Source organism: Cyphomyrmex costatus, unplaced genomic scaffold (genome assembly GCF_001594065.2).
Source record: "Cyphomyrmex costatus isolate MS0001 unplaced genomic scaffold, Ccosl1.0 scaffold159, whole genome shotgun sequence".
Classification (NCBI taxonomy): domain Eukaryota; kingdom Metazoa; phylum Arthropoda; class Insecta; order Hymenoptera; family Formicidae; genus Cyphomyrmex; species Cyphomyrmex costatus.
This window is the reverse complement of record NW_017275598.1, coordinates 133,498-149,963: the sequence shown is the minus strand read 5'-3', so window position 1 is coordinate 149,963 and position 16,466 is coordinate 133,498. Positions and strand designations below refer to the sequence as shown.

At 37.1% G+C, this 16,466-nt stretch overlaps 2 protein-coding genes across 2 annotated transcripts in view; one reads left to right on the top strand and one right to left on the bottom strand.

The window, feature by feature from the left end:
* The window catches only part of Sf3a1 (splicing factor 3A subunit 1), a 4,120-nt gene extending 571 nt beyond the window's left edge, over positions 1-3,549 (top strand). Inside the window, exons 2-11 of the mRNA XM_018536775.1 lie at positions 136-466; positions 540-699; positions 906-1,187; positions 1,300-1,413; positions 1,495-1,663; positions 1,753-2,442; positions 2,534-2,595; positions 2,924-3,034; positions 3,112-3,285; positions 3,370-3,549. Of these exons, the coding sequence (XP_018392277.1) occupies positions 136-466; positions 540-699; positions 906-1,187; positions 1,300-1,413; positions 1,495-1,663; positions 1,753-2,442; positions 2,534-2,595; positions 2,924-3,034; positions 3,112-3,285; positions 3,370-3,471 (2,195 nt within the window). The 3' untranslated portion in view covers positions 3,472-3,549. The remainder of the gene's footprint in view (positions 1-135; positions 467-539; positions 700-905; positions 1,188-1,299; positions 1,414-1,494; positions 1,664-1,752; positions 2,443-2,533; positions 2,596-2,923; positions 3,035-3,111; positions 3,286-3,369) is intronic.
* Positions 3,550-4,123: 574 nt separating this feature from the next.
* On the bottom strand, positions 4,124-14,402 carry LOC108771450 (xylulose kinase). Its single transcript, XM_018536755.1, has 14 exons — positions 14,156-14,402; positions 11,684-11,826; positions 10,044-10,217; positions 7,405-7,487; positions 6,831-6,984; positions 6,553-6,732; positions 6,097-6,198; positions 5,566-5,697; positions 5,337-5,490; positions 5,100-5,244; positions 4,752-5,041; positions 4,576-4,673; positions 4,334-4,474; positions 4,124-4,272 (listed from the first exon to the last, which is right to left on the bottom strand). Exons 1-14 carry the CDS (start codon positions 14,400-14,402, stop codon positions 4,192-4,194), a joined length of 2,124 nt encoding a protein of 707 aa, XP_018392257.1. The 3' UTR covers positions 4,124-4,191.
* Positions 14,403-16,466: the final 2,064 nt, after the last annotated feature.

Here is a 16,466-nt window from a genome sequence, read left to right as displayed (position 1 = left end):
TAAATATATAACAATAATAAAAAGAGAAATAAGACGTATATAGAAAAGTGTATTTTGACTCCCACAAAACGCTAATTCTGTGATACTGTTTGATGTATGTCAACCGTTTGTTTTTTTTCTTATATAAAAATTCAGATATCGTTGATAAAACGGCCAGCTTTGTAGCCAGGAATGGTCCAGAATTTGAATCCAGGATCAGACAGAATGAATTAGGTAATCCAAAATTTAATTTCTTAAATTTTGGTGATCCTTATCATGCTTACTATCAGCACAAAGTGAAAGAGTTTAAGGAAGGAAAAGGTCAGGAACCTACAGTGGGTACAGTTCCTGGGAAAACAATCAATCTTACTGCACATCAAAAGCAGCAGGAAATCCTTAAGCAAGTTGAACAACCGTTTGTACCCAAAGATCCACCGACTGAGTTTGAATTTATTGCAGATCCTCCTTCTATATCTGCTTTGGATTTGTATGTAATAATCTTTACATATAGATAATTGATATTTTACATTCTATTAAAATAAGTAAAACTTATTTTTCAGAGATATTGTGAAGCTAACTGCTCAGTTTGTTGCACGTAATGGGAGACAGTTTTTGACTAATTTAATGAATCGCGAGCAAAGAAATTTTCAGTTTGATTTCCTACGACCTCAGCATTCTTTATTTCAGTACTTTACTAAACTTTTAGAACAGTACACCAAGGTAAACAAATAGCAATAACTTTGTTTTAGGAATATGAATTTATTTATAGAATCAAAAAATTTTCAAAAATATTTTAGCATGCATTTTGTAGAATCAGATATGTATAAAATTTACATAGAAATATTTAAGCACTAAGAATTGCTTTGTGACCAAATATAGAAATTTCTCTTATTTGCAAAATTGGCAATTTAATACATTTTCTATAGGTATTGATTCCACCAAAAGATTTGTTGCCGCGTCTCAAGGATGAAGCATTCAATATGGATAAGATTTTAGAGCAAGTAAAATATCGTGCCGAATATTTAAAATATCAAGAAGCACAGAGACGTAAAGAGGAGGAGGAACTAGAAAGAGAAAGAGTAGCTTATGCACAAATTGACTGGCATGATTTTGTCGTGGTTGAAACTGTAGACTATCAACAATTTGAAGTAGGTAATTTTCCAGCGCCTACGACACCGGATGAAGTCGGCGCACGCGTCCTTATGCAGGTTAGATTATGGCTTTCTGTATTATTAAAATTTTTTACTTTGTTGGTTGAGATTCTAAATGCTGAATCATATAGCAATTGTAAGTTAAATATATGATTAAAAATATTTGTAGGAACGTATAGAAGATGGTGAGGATGTGGAGATGCAAATCGATAGTGATGCAGATGAGGAAACGCAGACCCGTGTAGAAAACGAGAAAGGCGATCGTGCAAAAGATAATAATCAAGTAAGTTTAATTCATTATCATATACAATATGAATTCGCTTTAATGTAAATATTTATACTGTATTATAATTTAATATTTTAGGTACAAGATATGGAGGAAGATTCTAGTGATGAGGATGATGTGTCTCCACCAGGTGATACTCACAAATCTAAAGAACCCAAAACGCGAGAAACGAATATGCAACCGCCTCCATTACCACCGACACCAGGAAATGTGGTAGTTAAAAAGGGATATGATCCGAAACAACATGGTAAGCATATTCTCCTCTAATCATTAGTTAAAATTTTTAGTTACTCTAAGGTTACATTAAGATTTTACTTTCAATACTTTTTTTAATAGCAACTAAAACTACTCGTCCCGCGGCACCGGATGAATACCTCATTTCGCCTATTACTGGTGAACGTATTCCTGCTAGTAAAGTGCAAGAACATATGCGTATCGGATTGTTAGATCCACGCTGGGTTGAACAGAGAGACAAACATCTAGATAAACTGGCACAGGAGACCGTATTTGCACCAGGCACAGCAATCGAGGCAAGTCTCAAACAACTCGCCGAGAGACGTACTGATATTTTTGGTGTTGGTGACGAAGAAACTGCTATTGGAAAGAAAATCGGCGAAGAAGATAAAAAGAAGGATGATAAAGTCACATGGGACGGTCATACTTCTAGTGTGGAAGCAGCGACAAGAGCTGCACGAGCTAACATTACATTAGAAGAACAGATTCATCAAATTCATAAGGTCAAGGGTCTTCTGCCTGACGAGGAAAAAGAGAAGATTGGCCCGAAACCAGTTAATCGTGCGACTGAACTCTCTCATATGGCTGCTGCTGCTTCGAAACCCCAAGCTACATTGAAAGCACCTCCAAAGCCACCTGCACCGAAGCCTATACCAGTACCTGCTCAACCTCCTCCACCACCAACAATGAGTATGCCTACTATGGGTATACCTCAGCCGATGATGCCGCAACCACCGATGATGATGATGGCACCTATGCCACCCATGGCGCCCAGACCACCACCTCTAATGAGTATGAAATTTGTTCATATATTTCGACAAAAAAATATACATATTATATTTTTACATATAAAGCTAATCTTAATAAAATAAATCTGTTACAGCTCCAGCAATGTCACCATTCATGCCAACGCCACCGCCAATACAGCCACCGATGACATCTACTGTAAGTAATTTGGAATAAAATACAATTGTATGAATTATTTATTATATTATATTTTAATCCTCCTATGTGTGTGGTAAGGTAAATTTTCAAGATCTCGAGAAAAGTAGAATTGGATCCGAATATTTCTGAATTGATGTTGTTTTGTTTATATCTAATGATCTAATCAATATAACGGGTAAATGGGTAAAAAGAAGTCAATAATATGCATTATGAAACTTTAATACTCTATTAAATAATGTATGGGCTCTATGAAAAGAAGCCGGTGGTCGTATCCCCTTATCATGGGGAAGGATTAAGATTTAATTTATTTTAATTTTTTTTTTTAAAGATTGGATTAAAGCATCCTGTTAGTAAACCACTGGAAGAGGAGCCTGTGGCTAAGAAATTGAGAACAGAGGATTCATTAATTCCGGAGCAACAATTCCTTGCTAGAAATAAGGTGAAAAGATTAATGTTTATTAATTTATCGAAGTTTCAGTGATGAATTTCTAAAAAAAATATATAATCTTTTTTTAGGATCCCGTACAAATTAACATTGCTGTACCTATGATAACGGAGAAGGCTGAATGGAAATTAAATGGACAGACATTGAACATTACCTTACAAATAAGCGATACTGTAGCAACTATGAAAGCGCTTATTCACGAGCAAATTGGTATGCCACCTGGAAAACAAAAGTTGCAGTATGAGGTAATGATCATTGATAATTTTTTTTGTATGTAGACGAATTACCAATAAATATAATTTTCTGTAAATATAATTTTCTACTTCCAGGGAATGTTCTTCAAAGATAACAATACTCTTGCGTATTATAACTTAACTTCAGGTAATGTTATTAACCTGCTACCAAAGGAGAGAGGTGGTAGGAAAAAGTAAGAGAGATTACATAAAAAGGTGAATATATAAATTAAGAATATAAAATTATTATAATTATGACATAGTGTATCAATGCCTTAAGAATTGTATTGCTTTAATCATTTTAAGATAATATCAAAATATATATTGCATTTATTCAAGCTCAGTCTAACAATATATATAACAATAAAAATTTATAATTTAATAAATATTACATTAAATATTTTTTATTGTTATTTAATCTTGAGTTCTTTTGCATTGTATTAATGTAATGTTTGTGTAATATTATGGTTTTATATTTACTTTGAATTTGTGTGTGTGGCTGACATGTTGCATGTCAATATATCTTGTAAATTACTAAAATTACAAAATGACAGTAGTAATTGCTATAATTTATAAATTATTTCAAGATGTTTCATAGATACATCTTTCTCTCACTTTATATATTAAAATAATCGTTTTATTTTTAATCTTTAAAAATGCATATTTACAACGTTAATTAAAGCTGCGAATAAGAGCATTTTTTACACATTCGTTCAAAATATACAAAAGGTCCTTACCCATATATGAAATGCTTTTTTTTTTAATACAAAAAGGTACATTATATAAATTTAAATATTCTAAATAATTTGAAAATATATATAGAAAAATGTTCTCCAAAAGTACAGATCTGTTTTGTGTTTACTTCGAGTAACATCATATATAAGAGGCCTCTTTAGAACATTTTGTTACATATAAGATTTATATACGCTTTTGTTCACTCCGTTTCTTTAATATCTTTTCTATTATTTTGCGATAACGTATGGTCATAGGCTTGTAAATCTAAAAATATCAATAAATGATCAATTATGATAATAAATATTCAAAAAATCGCTTTACTTACCGATTCGGCATCATCATAAGGCTGACATACCAGCGTCAATTCTGGCAAGCAGCGTATAATTTCATCGAAGCTACAATTATTTTGCAATAAGCCATGTTTTGCTTGATACGCTGCACCTATCATAGCTGAATTAGCTGCTTCCTATCAAACAAAATTATACCAATATAAAGTATCGTCGTGTATATATTAAATATGAATAATATAATAATATATAATGAGGATTAGTATAATAATATATTTACCGAAATGTACACTGGCGAATTGAATACGTCGGAAAGTACTTGCAATATAGCTTTATTTATAGATGCACCTCCCGTTGCAATTATCCGAGTATTACGTCCTTCATAAAAAGAAAACTTATCAGAGAAGTTTTTGAAAAATAAAACCGTAAAAGAGAAGCTTGCAGAAAATTACTTGCCAATGACAAATCCAAAGTCTTCAGCGTACGCTCTCTTTGCAACAAATTGACCCTCGATTAACGCTCTCACTTCTACTTCCTTCGAACTGTATCGAGAGATCTCGTCATTGGCTTTGTTGTATCTATAATCACCTATGACGAAAGGTAAGATCTCTTGCGTATCGTAATATAAGGCAAAATTCCCGAAGTTTCCTCGCGGTGTACTTTCTAATAATTCATTGAATATCTGCCAACTACCTTGCGCAGCATCATCTCGTATTCTTTCGCGCGTCAAAGAACCGTTTTTGAAACTGCAATACAAAATTATTTTTTATATTATAAAATAATCGTAATATAAAAGATACTTACCAAAGTAACGCCATATAGGCCTGATCGTCTACTGGATTGCATAGTATGTGACCATTCGTTACAGTTTTAGGTTTGTTCAACCATAAAACCAAGGTATCACTTGTGCCCAAACTGCAAGTGATATCACCTTCTTTCAGCCTCATACCTACGTATCATTCTTATTGTGAATACAAAGGATATTCTAAAGTTGTTATTCGTATTAACAAAATCGTGGTTGAGTGTAGAGGTAATACATACCTATTAAGGAGCCAGGGTTGTCTCCGGTGAACGCGATTATCCTACATTTCTCATTGAAACTAAATCTTTCCACAAAATAAGGTGATATAGGCCCGATATCGCTATACGATGAAACAGGATTACCTAGTTTCTCTCTCAATCCTGATGCGCAAGTCTATAATATAATAAATATATGTACATTAAGTATACAACGAAATTACACAACATACTGTACATAATGCCATTTTACCTCCAACAACATATCATCCCAGTCTTTAGTACGGATATTTAACAGATTCATACCCGAGCCATCCGACCAATCGATAGGTGCGTAATCGCCCAGAAACAAGGAGGCAATAAAATTACTCACCAACGAGATCCTCTAGAAAAAGAGAAAAAAGAACGGGTCATATATAAATAATAACACATTCGCCTTAGACGCGTTTTAGAAGCGGCACAAAGCGTATTACGCATAGTTTCGATCATCGTGATATAATTAGAGGTGTCAAATCACACGGTGATTAAATTTTTATTTCCGTCAAGCGAATAAAAGGAAATAAAAACATAATGCGAGTTAAACCAACAGCGAGTTAATGCAAATTCGATGTTATGCATTAATACTTTGTAAAACTAACACATTCATGAGATATATATAAGCAATAAACAATTGTATAATAAAGTTCAATCAATTCAATCAATGTAGTCGTACGTAACGAATACCTCGGTTGGATTGCCGTTTTCATTTTTTTGAAGGAAGCCACAAGTTTTTAGTAGGTAATACCTCAGTGCTGCAGTAGGCTTCCGGCTTCGTGCGTGCTATTTTTGCTATCTGCGGTCCTGAGAATCTCTCGTATGCCCGTGAACCCGTTATTTCCGCTAATTTCTGAAATCACAGTATCGTATAGATATACGTTGTCGGTTCGTGTGTATACCAGTGTATACTAAATCTAAGCCGGTTACTTCAAAATATTTAGCCAATTTGTTCTCGTATAATTACAACTGTAAGTCATTTAGAAAATTTTACATCGCGAAAATTAATTCCTGTGAAAGCTAACGTTAGCGAATAAATGTGCATTGTATAAACTTTTATATAAACTTTAACGTAGACTAGATATTTTGGTGTATATTTTTGCATACGTATTTTTTACGGACATTTAATCTGTTAAATATCCGTTAAATTTACATTGTATAATCCATCATTATTATATGCAGGCAAGTGAGTGAGAATAATGCTTACTTGAGGACCACCCACGATCTCCTCTAGAACGCTACACTCTTTTGACGTACTAGAATCCATCCATATGGGTGAATGAGTCACGGAAAACGACGTAGCGAATTGTTCGTGTAAAAATTTTATCGGGTCTAAATGTTGTAACCGGTTCCGGCTACCTTTGCTCCAATAGACTGTACCATGTTGCTGTTCATACCATTAAAATGTACGAATAAACATACTTTATGTTTATCTCTACGGCATTTCTAAAATAATGGATTTTGTTTTGAATACGGCCATGTTACCTGTGCACAACCAGAAATGGCTGCTACTTTGCTAAAGTCAACGCCACAGACGCGTAATTTGTCTAGTATCATGTCTAAAGCCTTAACCCACATCAAAGAAGGCACCACTACAACATGTGACTCTTCCTTCTTCCGTATAACCCCTCCGTAAGTTCTGCAACGTTAGAATATACTCTTGTTATATAAACTTAATGTATATCATTGAATACTACAAGTGTTTTCTGACATTTTTCATTCGCTAGTGTATATCTTGATAGATGTACAGCGATAACCATTGTTATCATATCATCCATCGTGTAATATAGAATAAAAGAATAGAAATTTTGTTTACTTCAGCATTTACAAGCCAAAAAGGAGACTTGGTTTACAGTTTTTCTTTAATTTATTCATCCATCCATCCATCCATCGTGTAGTGTATATTATGTGTTATATATATATATATGTATGTATATTAATAATTTTTAATCATTTTAATTTGTTCAATAGAATCGTTCAATGAAAAGAGCAGCTAATTCGACTAACAAGACAATACACAAAATAACACTCTTATATTTAGAGATTTTTTTAGTCATACCTAAATTCTGGTAAATCATTGTCGAATTGCACGCTAGTTTCGTGAAGAATGGCTAGATTGTCATCGACTACCACTGCCTTCAACTGAAATCAAATCAATCAATTAGTCTGAATACGGATATGATTAATGTGATTTTTCGAATAGTTTCTACGTGATACGTTCGGATAAACAGCAATAATATCGATGATGGTATTAAATAATTGAATATAATAATTGATTTAATTATTTCTCAATTTAACGTTCGAGAAACTATAATTTATTTACTATTCGTCATGAGTTACGATTGTAAATATATATGTATATGCGCGCGCGCACACGCACTCACACACACACACACACACACACACACACACAGTAAGAAGTTATAATATTTATTAAAAGATTTAGTCTATACTCTCTGATTATGCATATACATCAATTAATTATAATGTTGCGCTAGAAATCTTTACAAATACATTGTATGTAGTTCAACTATGCTATATACAGTGCTACAATAAAACTATTTATCACAACTCAACGCTTGTATCCCGCGGTGTGCGAATTTTTACGTCGTAAAATAATCGTCCTGCGATGTTAATTATCAGCCATAATATTTCTATTTCGTCACATTTTTATCGTTTCGCCAATTATGTTTTTCTTCCATGCTCGTTTAATCTGCCAACAGACTCGTTTTATCATGCTATTAGATAATAGTGACCCTCCTGAAGACGTCAGAGCGCCTCGCGACTCCTCTTTTGACTTGATCGCATGTTTCCTGCGTAGAATACCTTACGAAACAGCTAGCTGTCGTATTGACATACTTTTAAGACTGCCTTACGCGGGCGTCGCGCCGAGTAAACCCTAGAGCCTCCCGGGTCATCTTTATTCGACGCTAATGAAACTCGTAAACACACTCATCCTAAGGTTATCACTCGCGAAGTGAATGGGGGCATTGATGACGAAGAATGATTAATAATTGAATTGCTTGGCGATTAACAGAAGAATTTAAGAAATCGAATTAAAAGCGGATGGACACTGCTCTAAGATATATATAGAAAGTTCCAAAAAGATGCTCATGCTTAAATTACGTTTATGTGGATTTCAGGTAATTATAAATAATTAGCGCGTTTTAAAGCCGTCGCGCTTTTGTTATTTTTTCCCAGGAACATCCGGAATACCGTTCTTCAGGAAATGAGATTTGCATCGCGTGCATTGCGATTCGGTATATAATAATCTCGAGATTCTTCGTACGGCCATAGTTTTTTGAAAAAAAAAATGTATCACGCTTATAATTAGAAATTTTCCCGCGTAATTCCTTTTTCGTTGTGTTACTATCGCTGCACATTGGAGATTAAGGATTACGAATTAGATTTCAGCTAATCATAACGAAACGGATTGAAATTGAAAATTATCCGACTGATTGAATAATCTCGAATTTGCAATTCTTAGTCTCCAATGCATAGTATGATATGGGTTTTAGGAAGCCAAGATTGCGGTGACTCTAATTTTTTACGACTACAAACCTAAAAAAATAAATCACGTATATCCGACATTTTTTTCTTAATGAATAAGAACGATTGCTTTTTCGTGTTATAAGTCTGTTCCTTTTTTGTAGCTGATATATAGTTTATATTTTTAAAACTTCAAGTTCTATTTTCTATATGTTCGATACTTGGTGAAAGCGAGAAAGAAAGTTCTAATGCAGTCTAATATAGGATTAAAAAAAACCTTACTTCGCAACATCCGAGTTTCGTATCCCGAACGGTGATCATCGAAATAATTCTAACGCACGCCAACAAACGTTGTAAGGATCATTAAGTCATGCCTTTAGAAAAAAATTCGAAAGGAATCTAAAAGTAGAGTTTCAAAAGTATAAACAACGTTCCTCTTCTGCTTCTCTCTAAAATATTAATTGTAAGTGCTTTTCATTTGGTGATATAAATCGACACAAACATCATTTTATCTTTCTTGACATTCAGTAAATAATAAAGATAAAAGGATACTTGTGTCATCAAATGAAAAACATATCTTGAAACGAGGTAACAAATACAAACATAAGCAAATCTAGGTGTCAAAATTATAAATTAAGTGATACGCATTTGATCGATGAAAATAAATCTAATTAAATAAGAAAATTTCCATATTCGATCAAAGCGGATCTTATTGCTAAAATATTTCTATGAGAAATTATATATACGCATATCTGATTATATTTTTAATTAAGTTTTCGAAATCTCTATTTTACATATTTTATTTTAAATAAGTCGTATCAGTTTCTTGACCGACTTCTATATATTGTATATTTTTAATGAGTTTTTCGAATCTATTTGATATTTTCTATTTTAAATAAAAAATTTATAGCAGTTAATTTACAAAATCTCGCTAATAAGCAACTTTATAAAAATATTAATAATCAGATGTTGCATGAATGTTGTAAATCTGTGAATATTTTATATTGCGAAAAATTTTCCCTTATAAATATCCTAATAAATTCGTTCACTTTTTGTAACTTTCACGATACTCGTTTCAAAATACACAATCAACCCGCAAGCGATTCCGTTCATTTAAATCGCATGTTGATGCAAATCGATCGAATACGCTCGAACCTCCGCGTGTCAATCCCCGCGCGTGTCCCGAGCACGCGTTACCGTCATTTTTACCTGCTGCGTGCTGAGATCTAGACCCAAATACGTGGCCGTGGACGGCTCCATGCTCCCGTCTGCGCGTAGGATCGCGGCGTAGGTTCGTCGTAGGACCGACCGGTGCGGGAAGAACGTGACAGCGGCTACTCGCTCCCGGCAGCGTGTCCGCTCGCCGCTTTGCTGCTCGTGGGACTAAGTGCGGGCGAATGCGCGGGCCTGTGCGCGGCCCACGTACATCCTCGCGGCGCACTTTGGACGTTGTCGTATAGCCGTCGTCGTTTAGTTGCCACGCCACGCGTTACGCTTACGCGCGGCTTTGCGCGGTGAATCCGCGAACAGTCCGCCGGAGAAGTAAATAATCCTTGATAACTTATCAATGAACCCGACTCATATCGACCAAGTGTTCTTTTGTCGTTACGTAACGTAACTCACTCTCGTCGGATCTGCCTGGACATTGCTGGCACGACGAGAGCAAACGGTAGTTAAGTTACGGTACCGCGTCAGCGCCATGAGAATATTTGCGTTCGATTCGTGCGCTCACGCGCTGTAAGCTCTCTCTTCATTCTATGTCTTTATTATTTATTCAATGCAGGAAAAAGATAGAATAAAATTTATACAACATATGTGAATGCCGAAAACCGAGCGCATCCATTAGGCCTGTTCTTTTTCCATATTCCAGAACACTTCTTGCACTGCTTATCTTCTTCTCTTCAATGTGAAAAGCAAAAGAAAAAATACAAATTATGCAAGAGAATGTTTAATCCTGGAGTATGTAAAAAAAAAAAAAAGTCTTATCGTATCATTCAATGGATGCATTCTACAGTGACTGCAGTACTATTGTATGTACAATCGCTTACTGAGCAGCTATTATAAGTAATAATCGAGCATGATTGGTTCTTACCTTTAGATCCAGCCAGTCACATAAAACTGTTAAGACCGCAGCACACACTTTTGCATGACGCATAAGAGAATCAACCAATCAAAATGGTTCTCTTCCGTGAAGTGGGAGGAAAAGAAGGATTGTGATTTGTTGATTCTCTTATGCATCATGTATTATGCGTCATGCAAAAGTGTGTGCTGCGGCCATTACTTAACCGATTGGTGAGCGACTGTAGTAAGTGTATAGTACTGAATGCGTTCAATTCGCGTGCGGAACGAGATCAGCCTGAGGTAACTCGAGAGACGGCCAGGTAAAAGGAGAGGAGACCGTGCGAGCTGCCTTATCGGCAGTCTCCGGAACGTGGGCGTTGCATCACCTGCTTGCGTTGCACCTGCTGCCCCAGGGAAATTGTTGATCCCCGCGATGTATTATCTGAGGAGCTCTCGAAGTCTTAACGGATAACACAGGGTGTATCGAAGATCAACGTGGTCTCCTCTTCGTGAAACATCATCGAGTTATTAATAGGATCTTTGACCACAAAAACATTGAAAATAAAATGCATTTTGAAAATATAAAGAGGCATGCAAAGTACTCCTCAGTCCTCAGAGAATTTCAACATCATTTTAATTCAATAGAATTTTAATTTGAAATAGTTGTGTCAAAGTGTTCGATAATAAAGATGATATAGTTACGAAAAAAAATACAATTAATAAATATATTTCTTTATGTAGTTTTTTCTGTATTTTTATCAAAATAGAATCCTCCATGCAGAACAGACCTCTAAGGATGTCCTAAAGACGTCGCTCTGTTCTCTGAATGTCCCAAGGATATTTTCATGATAGCTTATGAATAAAGTGTATTGTATGGAATGTGTAAAACAAGCTTTGGATGATAAACCCAAATATTTCAACGACTCTGAGCCTGACAGTAGCCCAAACATAGAGACAACGATCTTGGTAGCACATTGCAAACAACGAGGGTTGAAATGCAGGCGAGGCGGATTGTTAACCGATGCGCGAGTATACGTGGGTTTGTTTGTGTAGCGAAGAATCGTATGTACCGGCTCCATAAGGCGCGCGCGAATAGCCGGGGGTGCTCCGCATGGGCGTCAAAAGTCATATTCTCGGGAGAAGGCAGAGATGTTTGGGAAAAATCTTCATTTGACAGCGTGAAATGTTTCATCATAGAATACAATTTTGTTTCGAATTTATGATATTTTTTCAAATACAAAAGATAATATGAAGAATAATATAAGAGTATATTTCTAGTACATAATCTTATAACAATGTTTTCAGTCTTTTTTCAGCTGAACTTTATATTTCTGAAAAATAATATTTTTGGTATAAACTTATCAGCAGAAATTAAAAATTCCCTCGGAGAGAACGCGTCCCTTTTTGCTGACGCCTATGGACTTAGCCTGCGACTATTTGTCGGTCCCGTTGCCCTATAATCGTGCGGTACACGGATAATGGTTTGGGTTAAGGGACGCCACGTCGGGCTGGCACTGAGGGAGGCGATGAAGAGAAAAAGAGAAAAGTAAGGAAGGGAGAAATCAGAGAGGAGGACGTGTATACGCGTCGCCAGCAGCGGCGCCAGGACCCCTTTCATAAAACATAGCCCCGATAGTTTCGAAGGGCCGATACCTCCATGATGATGGTAGACGATCGACGGACGGCAATCGGAACGAGCCTTTCGCCGGCTCACGAATCACGTCGGCTCGGCCAAGTCCCATTACCTGGCTGGCCCTCAGCTACGAAACGACTCGCGTTTGGTTTCGGCTACGCGCCGCAGGATCATGATCTAATTACGCGAACGAGTTGCGGCGCGCGCCGCAGCGTCAGTTACCGGATTGATGCCTTGTTTGTTATGGCGATGGGGCCTCGGAATTTTGCTGCGGGCCCCGACGGCGCGGTGTACCGCGATCGATTTCCATCCTCTCGACAGAGAGAGAATAAAAGCACGTTTAAAAAAATTTCTATAGTCTCGTGATTCTTAATCGAACACGGAGAAGAAAGTATAATAAAGTATATAGGCGTTAGAATTCTAGTAAATTTTATACTTCTGCAAAAAAATTATTTCTTGATCTATAAATCACCGTACATCGCAACAGAATTTAGTTTATTAACGAGTATTTTTTAGCGCTGACAAAATTGACTTTATTGCGCGGCAAGTGTAAATAAAGTCTCGAGAGTTTTGTTTGTGCTTATAACAGTGTTAAAAAATTATATTTATTTTATTGCAAAATAATAATCACTTGAATGGTTTCACTAAATAATGTGCTTTTTAACTTATACAGTATTCGGTATTTTTTATTTTCATGAAGCAAGTACAATTTGTCATAAGTTCGGCAAAAATAGTCGGGACGTTTTTACTAGACTTGTAAGATTATCCATTTTTCTCCGTGAGTTTGATGGATCGAAAGTGATTTCAAAAATATATTGATCTCGTTTAAACTTTTGCATATCAAAATTCATTGAAATGAAACGTATTGCCATCAAACATTTCTCAAGATTGTTTGCAAAATTCAATCGTGGCGATGAATAACGAAACGATCTCCTTCGTTCCGTAAAAAACATTCAAGAACGTTAAAAAGTTTTGAAAAACGATCAGAAGAATCTGTTAAAACGACAATATATGCAATTCTTAAAATATGTCAATACTTTTTAAATTAAAAAAAATGTCGCCATCGATCACGATCGAATAGATTTATTCGCTAAACGCAGTAATGCGAATCGTTTTAATAGAGATTAATTAAGACAAATCGTGGTGGTACGATAAATGTATGATTGCTGGAGACCGCACGGGCGACGGACGTAATACAGGCGGGACGGTAATTTCAACGCTCGCTAACGACGCGCGATGATACCCCGGCCGTCGGACCGTATACACGTAACGCGGCTTCAGCGGTGTTAAACCTGAAAGCGATTTTTCGCGGACGGCTTCGTTTCATTACCTAAACGCATCCATACCGCGAAATAGATCGGGCAGGCGGGTACGGGAACCAGAACGCGATGGGTTGAACAGGGATGAGGAAGGGGAGACCGCGCGCGGATGGCGACAGCCGGCTGGCAGAGCCACGTCGTCGCCGTCGAACGAACGAACGAACGAACGACGACGACGACGACGACGAAACGACGGCTGCTCTCTCCCGGCTGCAGACAAACAAAAGAGAGAAAGAGAGAAGGAGTGGGAGAGGGACAGAGAGAAAGAGACAGCCAGGCGCCGATTCGAGCGACCGGCCGGCGCTAACCTCGACGCCAAGCGTGGAGCGGCGTCGCTGACGTCGTCGCTGCCGCCATCGGGCCGGCCGACGGCGACGACGACGAAGATGATGTCGACGACGACGGCGACGGCCAATGCAAGAATACTTCTTCTGGCACCGCCACGACGCACGGGGGTGAGACGAGCGTTGCTCGTTGGACGCCAAGACCGGACGCTTTGTCCCCAGCCCCCTCTTTCTCCGTATCTTTCACGATGCACTCAGAATCCATCCCCATTTGGTATTGTCATCTGAAATCCTCGATTCTTAGACGTGTTGACAGCACTATCGCGCTCTATACGAGGATAATTGAAGGAGGAGAATGATGCTATCTGTCCAAGGATAGTCGATTGTAAATTAAGATAGATCGTTTTCCTTCATTCGCGCACTTTGAACTTCTTTCAACAGAATACAGCGAATTAAATTTGTTAATGTTGTAAATCAGGAGAAAAATTTTTTTTTAGCTAATTGAATAAGAGAAATCCTGTATTTATAGTTAAGCAGTTCAGTATTATTGCTTAAATATCGCTGTGTGAATTTATACGTTATACATGTACGTGATTCTGTAAACCGCGCGCCAAAATCTTTTTCGATCTTTAAACGCAATCATGGGCAAAACCAAAGAAGTAATATCACTTGTTAAATTACAAGCAATTTAATCATTTTTGATGCTATAAGTATCTTTATAAGGATATTAAAATAATCTGATATTAATATGAGAATCTTAAATCTGCGATTAATTTGTGTTGCAAAAAATTTTTATTATTATGTTATGATAAAAGAGAAGACTTATAGGTTAATTCTAAGTAAAATCGTAAGACTCGTAATTTGTTAACTACAGCTGTTAATAACAAACTACATTTGTTAACAACATTCTAATGTTATGCGTACGTATCGTAAGACCTACGATTGTTAGAAAATATCTATGATTTCTTATAAATTTTATGGCTATAGTAAGAAGCTGTTCGTAAAGATCTTATATGTTAAGGTTGAAGCACTTATAAGTCTTACGAGAATATGTTATGAGCCTGACAATTCTACTTAGAATTTAGGCATTAGTCTAAATACAACATAATTATTTTTAAAAACTTCACATACCCTCTGACGCACACGAGTTGAAATAATTTCGAAAAAAAATTAACGAAACTTTAGGTATAGCTTAGGAAAATTTTTCTCTTAAATCTTCAGATACAAAAATATTCATATTATTTATAGCCCACAACGCGAATATACGTCTTCTTCGCACAAGAAGCAAATCTAAAGCGCGCCGCTTATAATTTCCTCCAAATGGCAATCCTATAATTTCCCGTTGATCGCGCGTAGTTTACAGTGCGGAAAGCAGGGGGAAATCCCGGTGATCGCAATCGCCACCAACGCTCCTACATACAGCACGATAACTCATTTTTTTTTTCGAGGTCGGTATAGACGGCGCCTCGTGTAGATAGAAAGAGAGACATCCCTTCCCGCCCTGGGGGTATATACTCGCCGTTTTAACCCATGCCAGAGCGCCTACCCCCGGCAACATCCGCGGAAAGTAGTAGAAGCGGCTGGCACCCGCAGCGGAGGCGGGACGGGAGAAGGACTACGACGGCTCCAGCGTGGGGCGCCAAGTGTTTTGATGCTTGTTATGCGAAGGGGAGCTTGATAAACAACGGGACGGAGAACGGAGCTGGTGCCGGACGGACCGGATCATCACCGTCGCGCACCATCCTCACCCCCCTGGACTGGAACGGACGTCCGACCGACTGGCTGCGCCCGTGTCATTACGAAAGAATTGATATCCTGACACACTACGGCGTCATTCCGTTTTTCTAACTTGTTGTCCCGAACACTGGCGTCCCAAGCGGAAAGACGGCCGTCGTTAACGACGCGCGCTGCTGGGGGCGCCGCCGACGCGGCTTTCGAATATTCGTTGTAATCGGGAATTTTCGGTTACAACGCACAAATCGGAGTAAAAGCCAATCGTAGCTTTTAACTCTATAGGAATAAATGAATAATAAGCTATAATATCCAAATATTTATTCGACAAACCTTGTAAAAATCTTTAAGGAAAAAGTGCCTTTCATACTAAAGAAAATATGCCTCCATCTAATTATATTGGATTTTAATTTTATTTAGCTATCCCGTGACTTTTAATTCGCGGAAAAAAAATATACTATCTATTAAAAATTAGTATTATTTCTGACAAGAGAGAAACGTGCGCTTCGTTATCCGCGTTCCTTTCTTGCGAAGAGAGTGAAGAGATCTAAGTGCGTATACTGGACGGAAATAGAGCTCAGCTTCGCGGGTAAGCAACGCGACG

Coding starts and splice junctions, on each gene's coding strand:
- LOC108771450 (XM_018536755.1), bottom strand. CDS start 14,402: ATGGGGATGGATTCTGAGTGCATCGTGAAAGATACGGAGAAAGAGGGG. Junction 4,674..4,751: donor AGACTTTGGATTTGTCATTG/GCAAGTAATTTT, acceptor CTTTTTATGAAG/GACGTAATACTCGGATAATT. Junction 4,475..4,575: donor ATTCGCCAGTGTACATTTCG/GTAAATATATTA, acceptor TTTGTTTGATAG/GAAGCAGCTAATTCAGCTAT.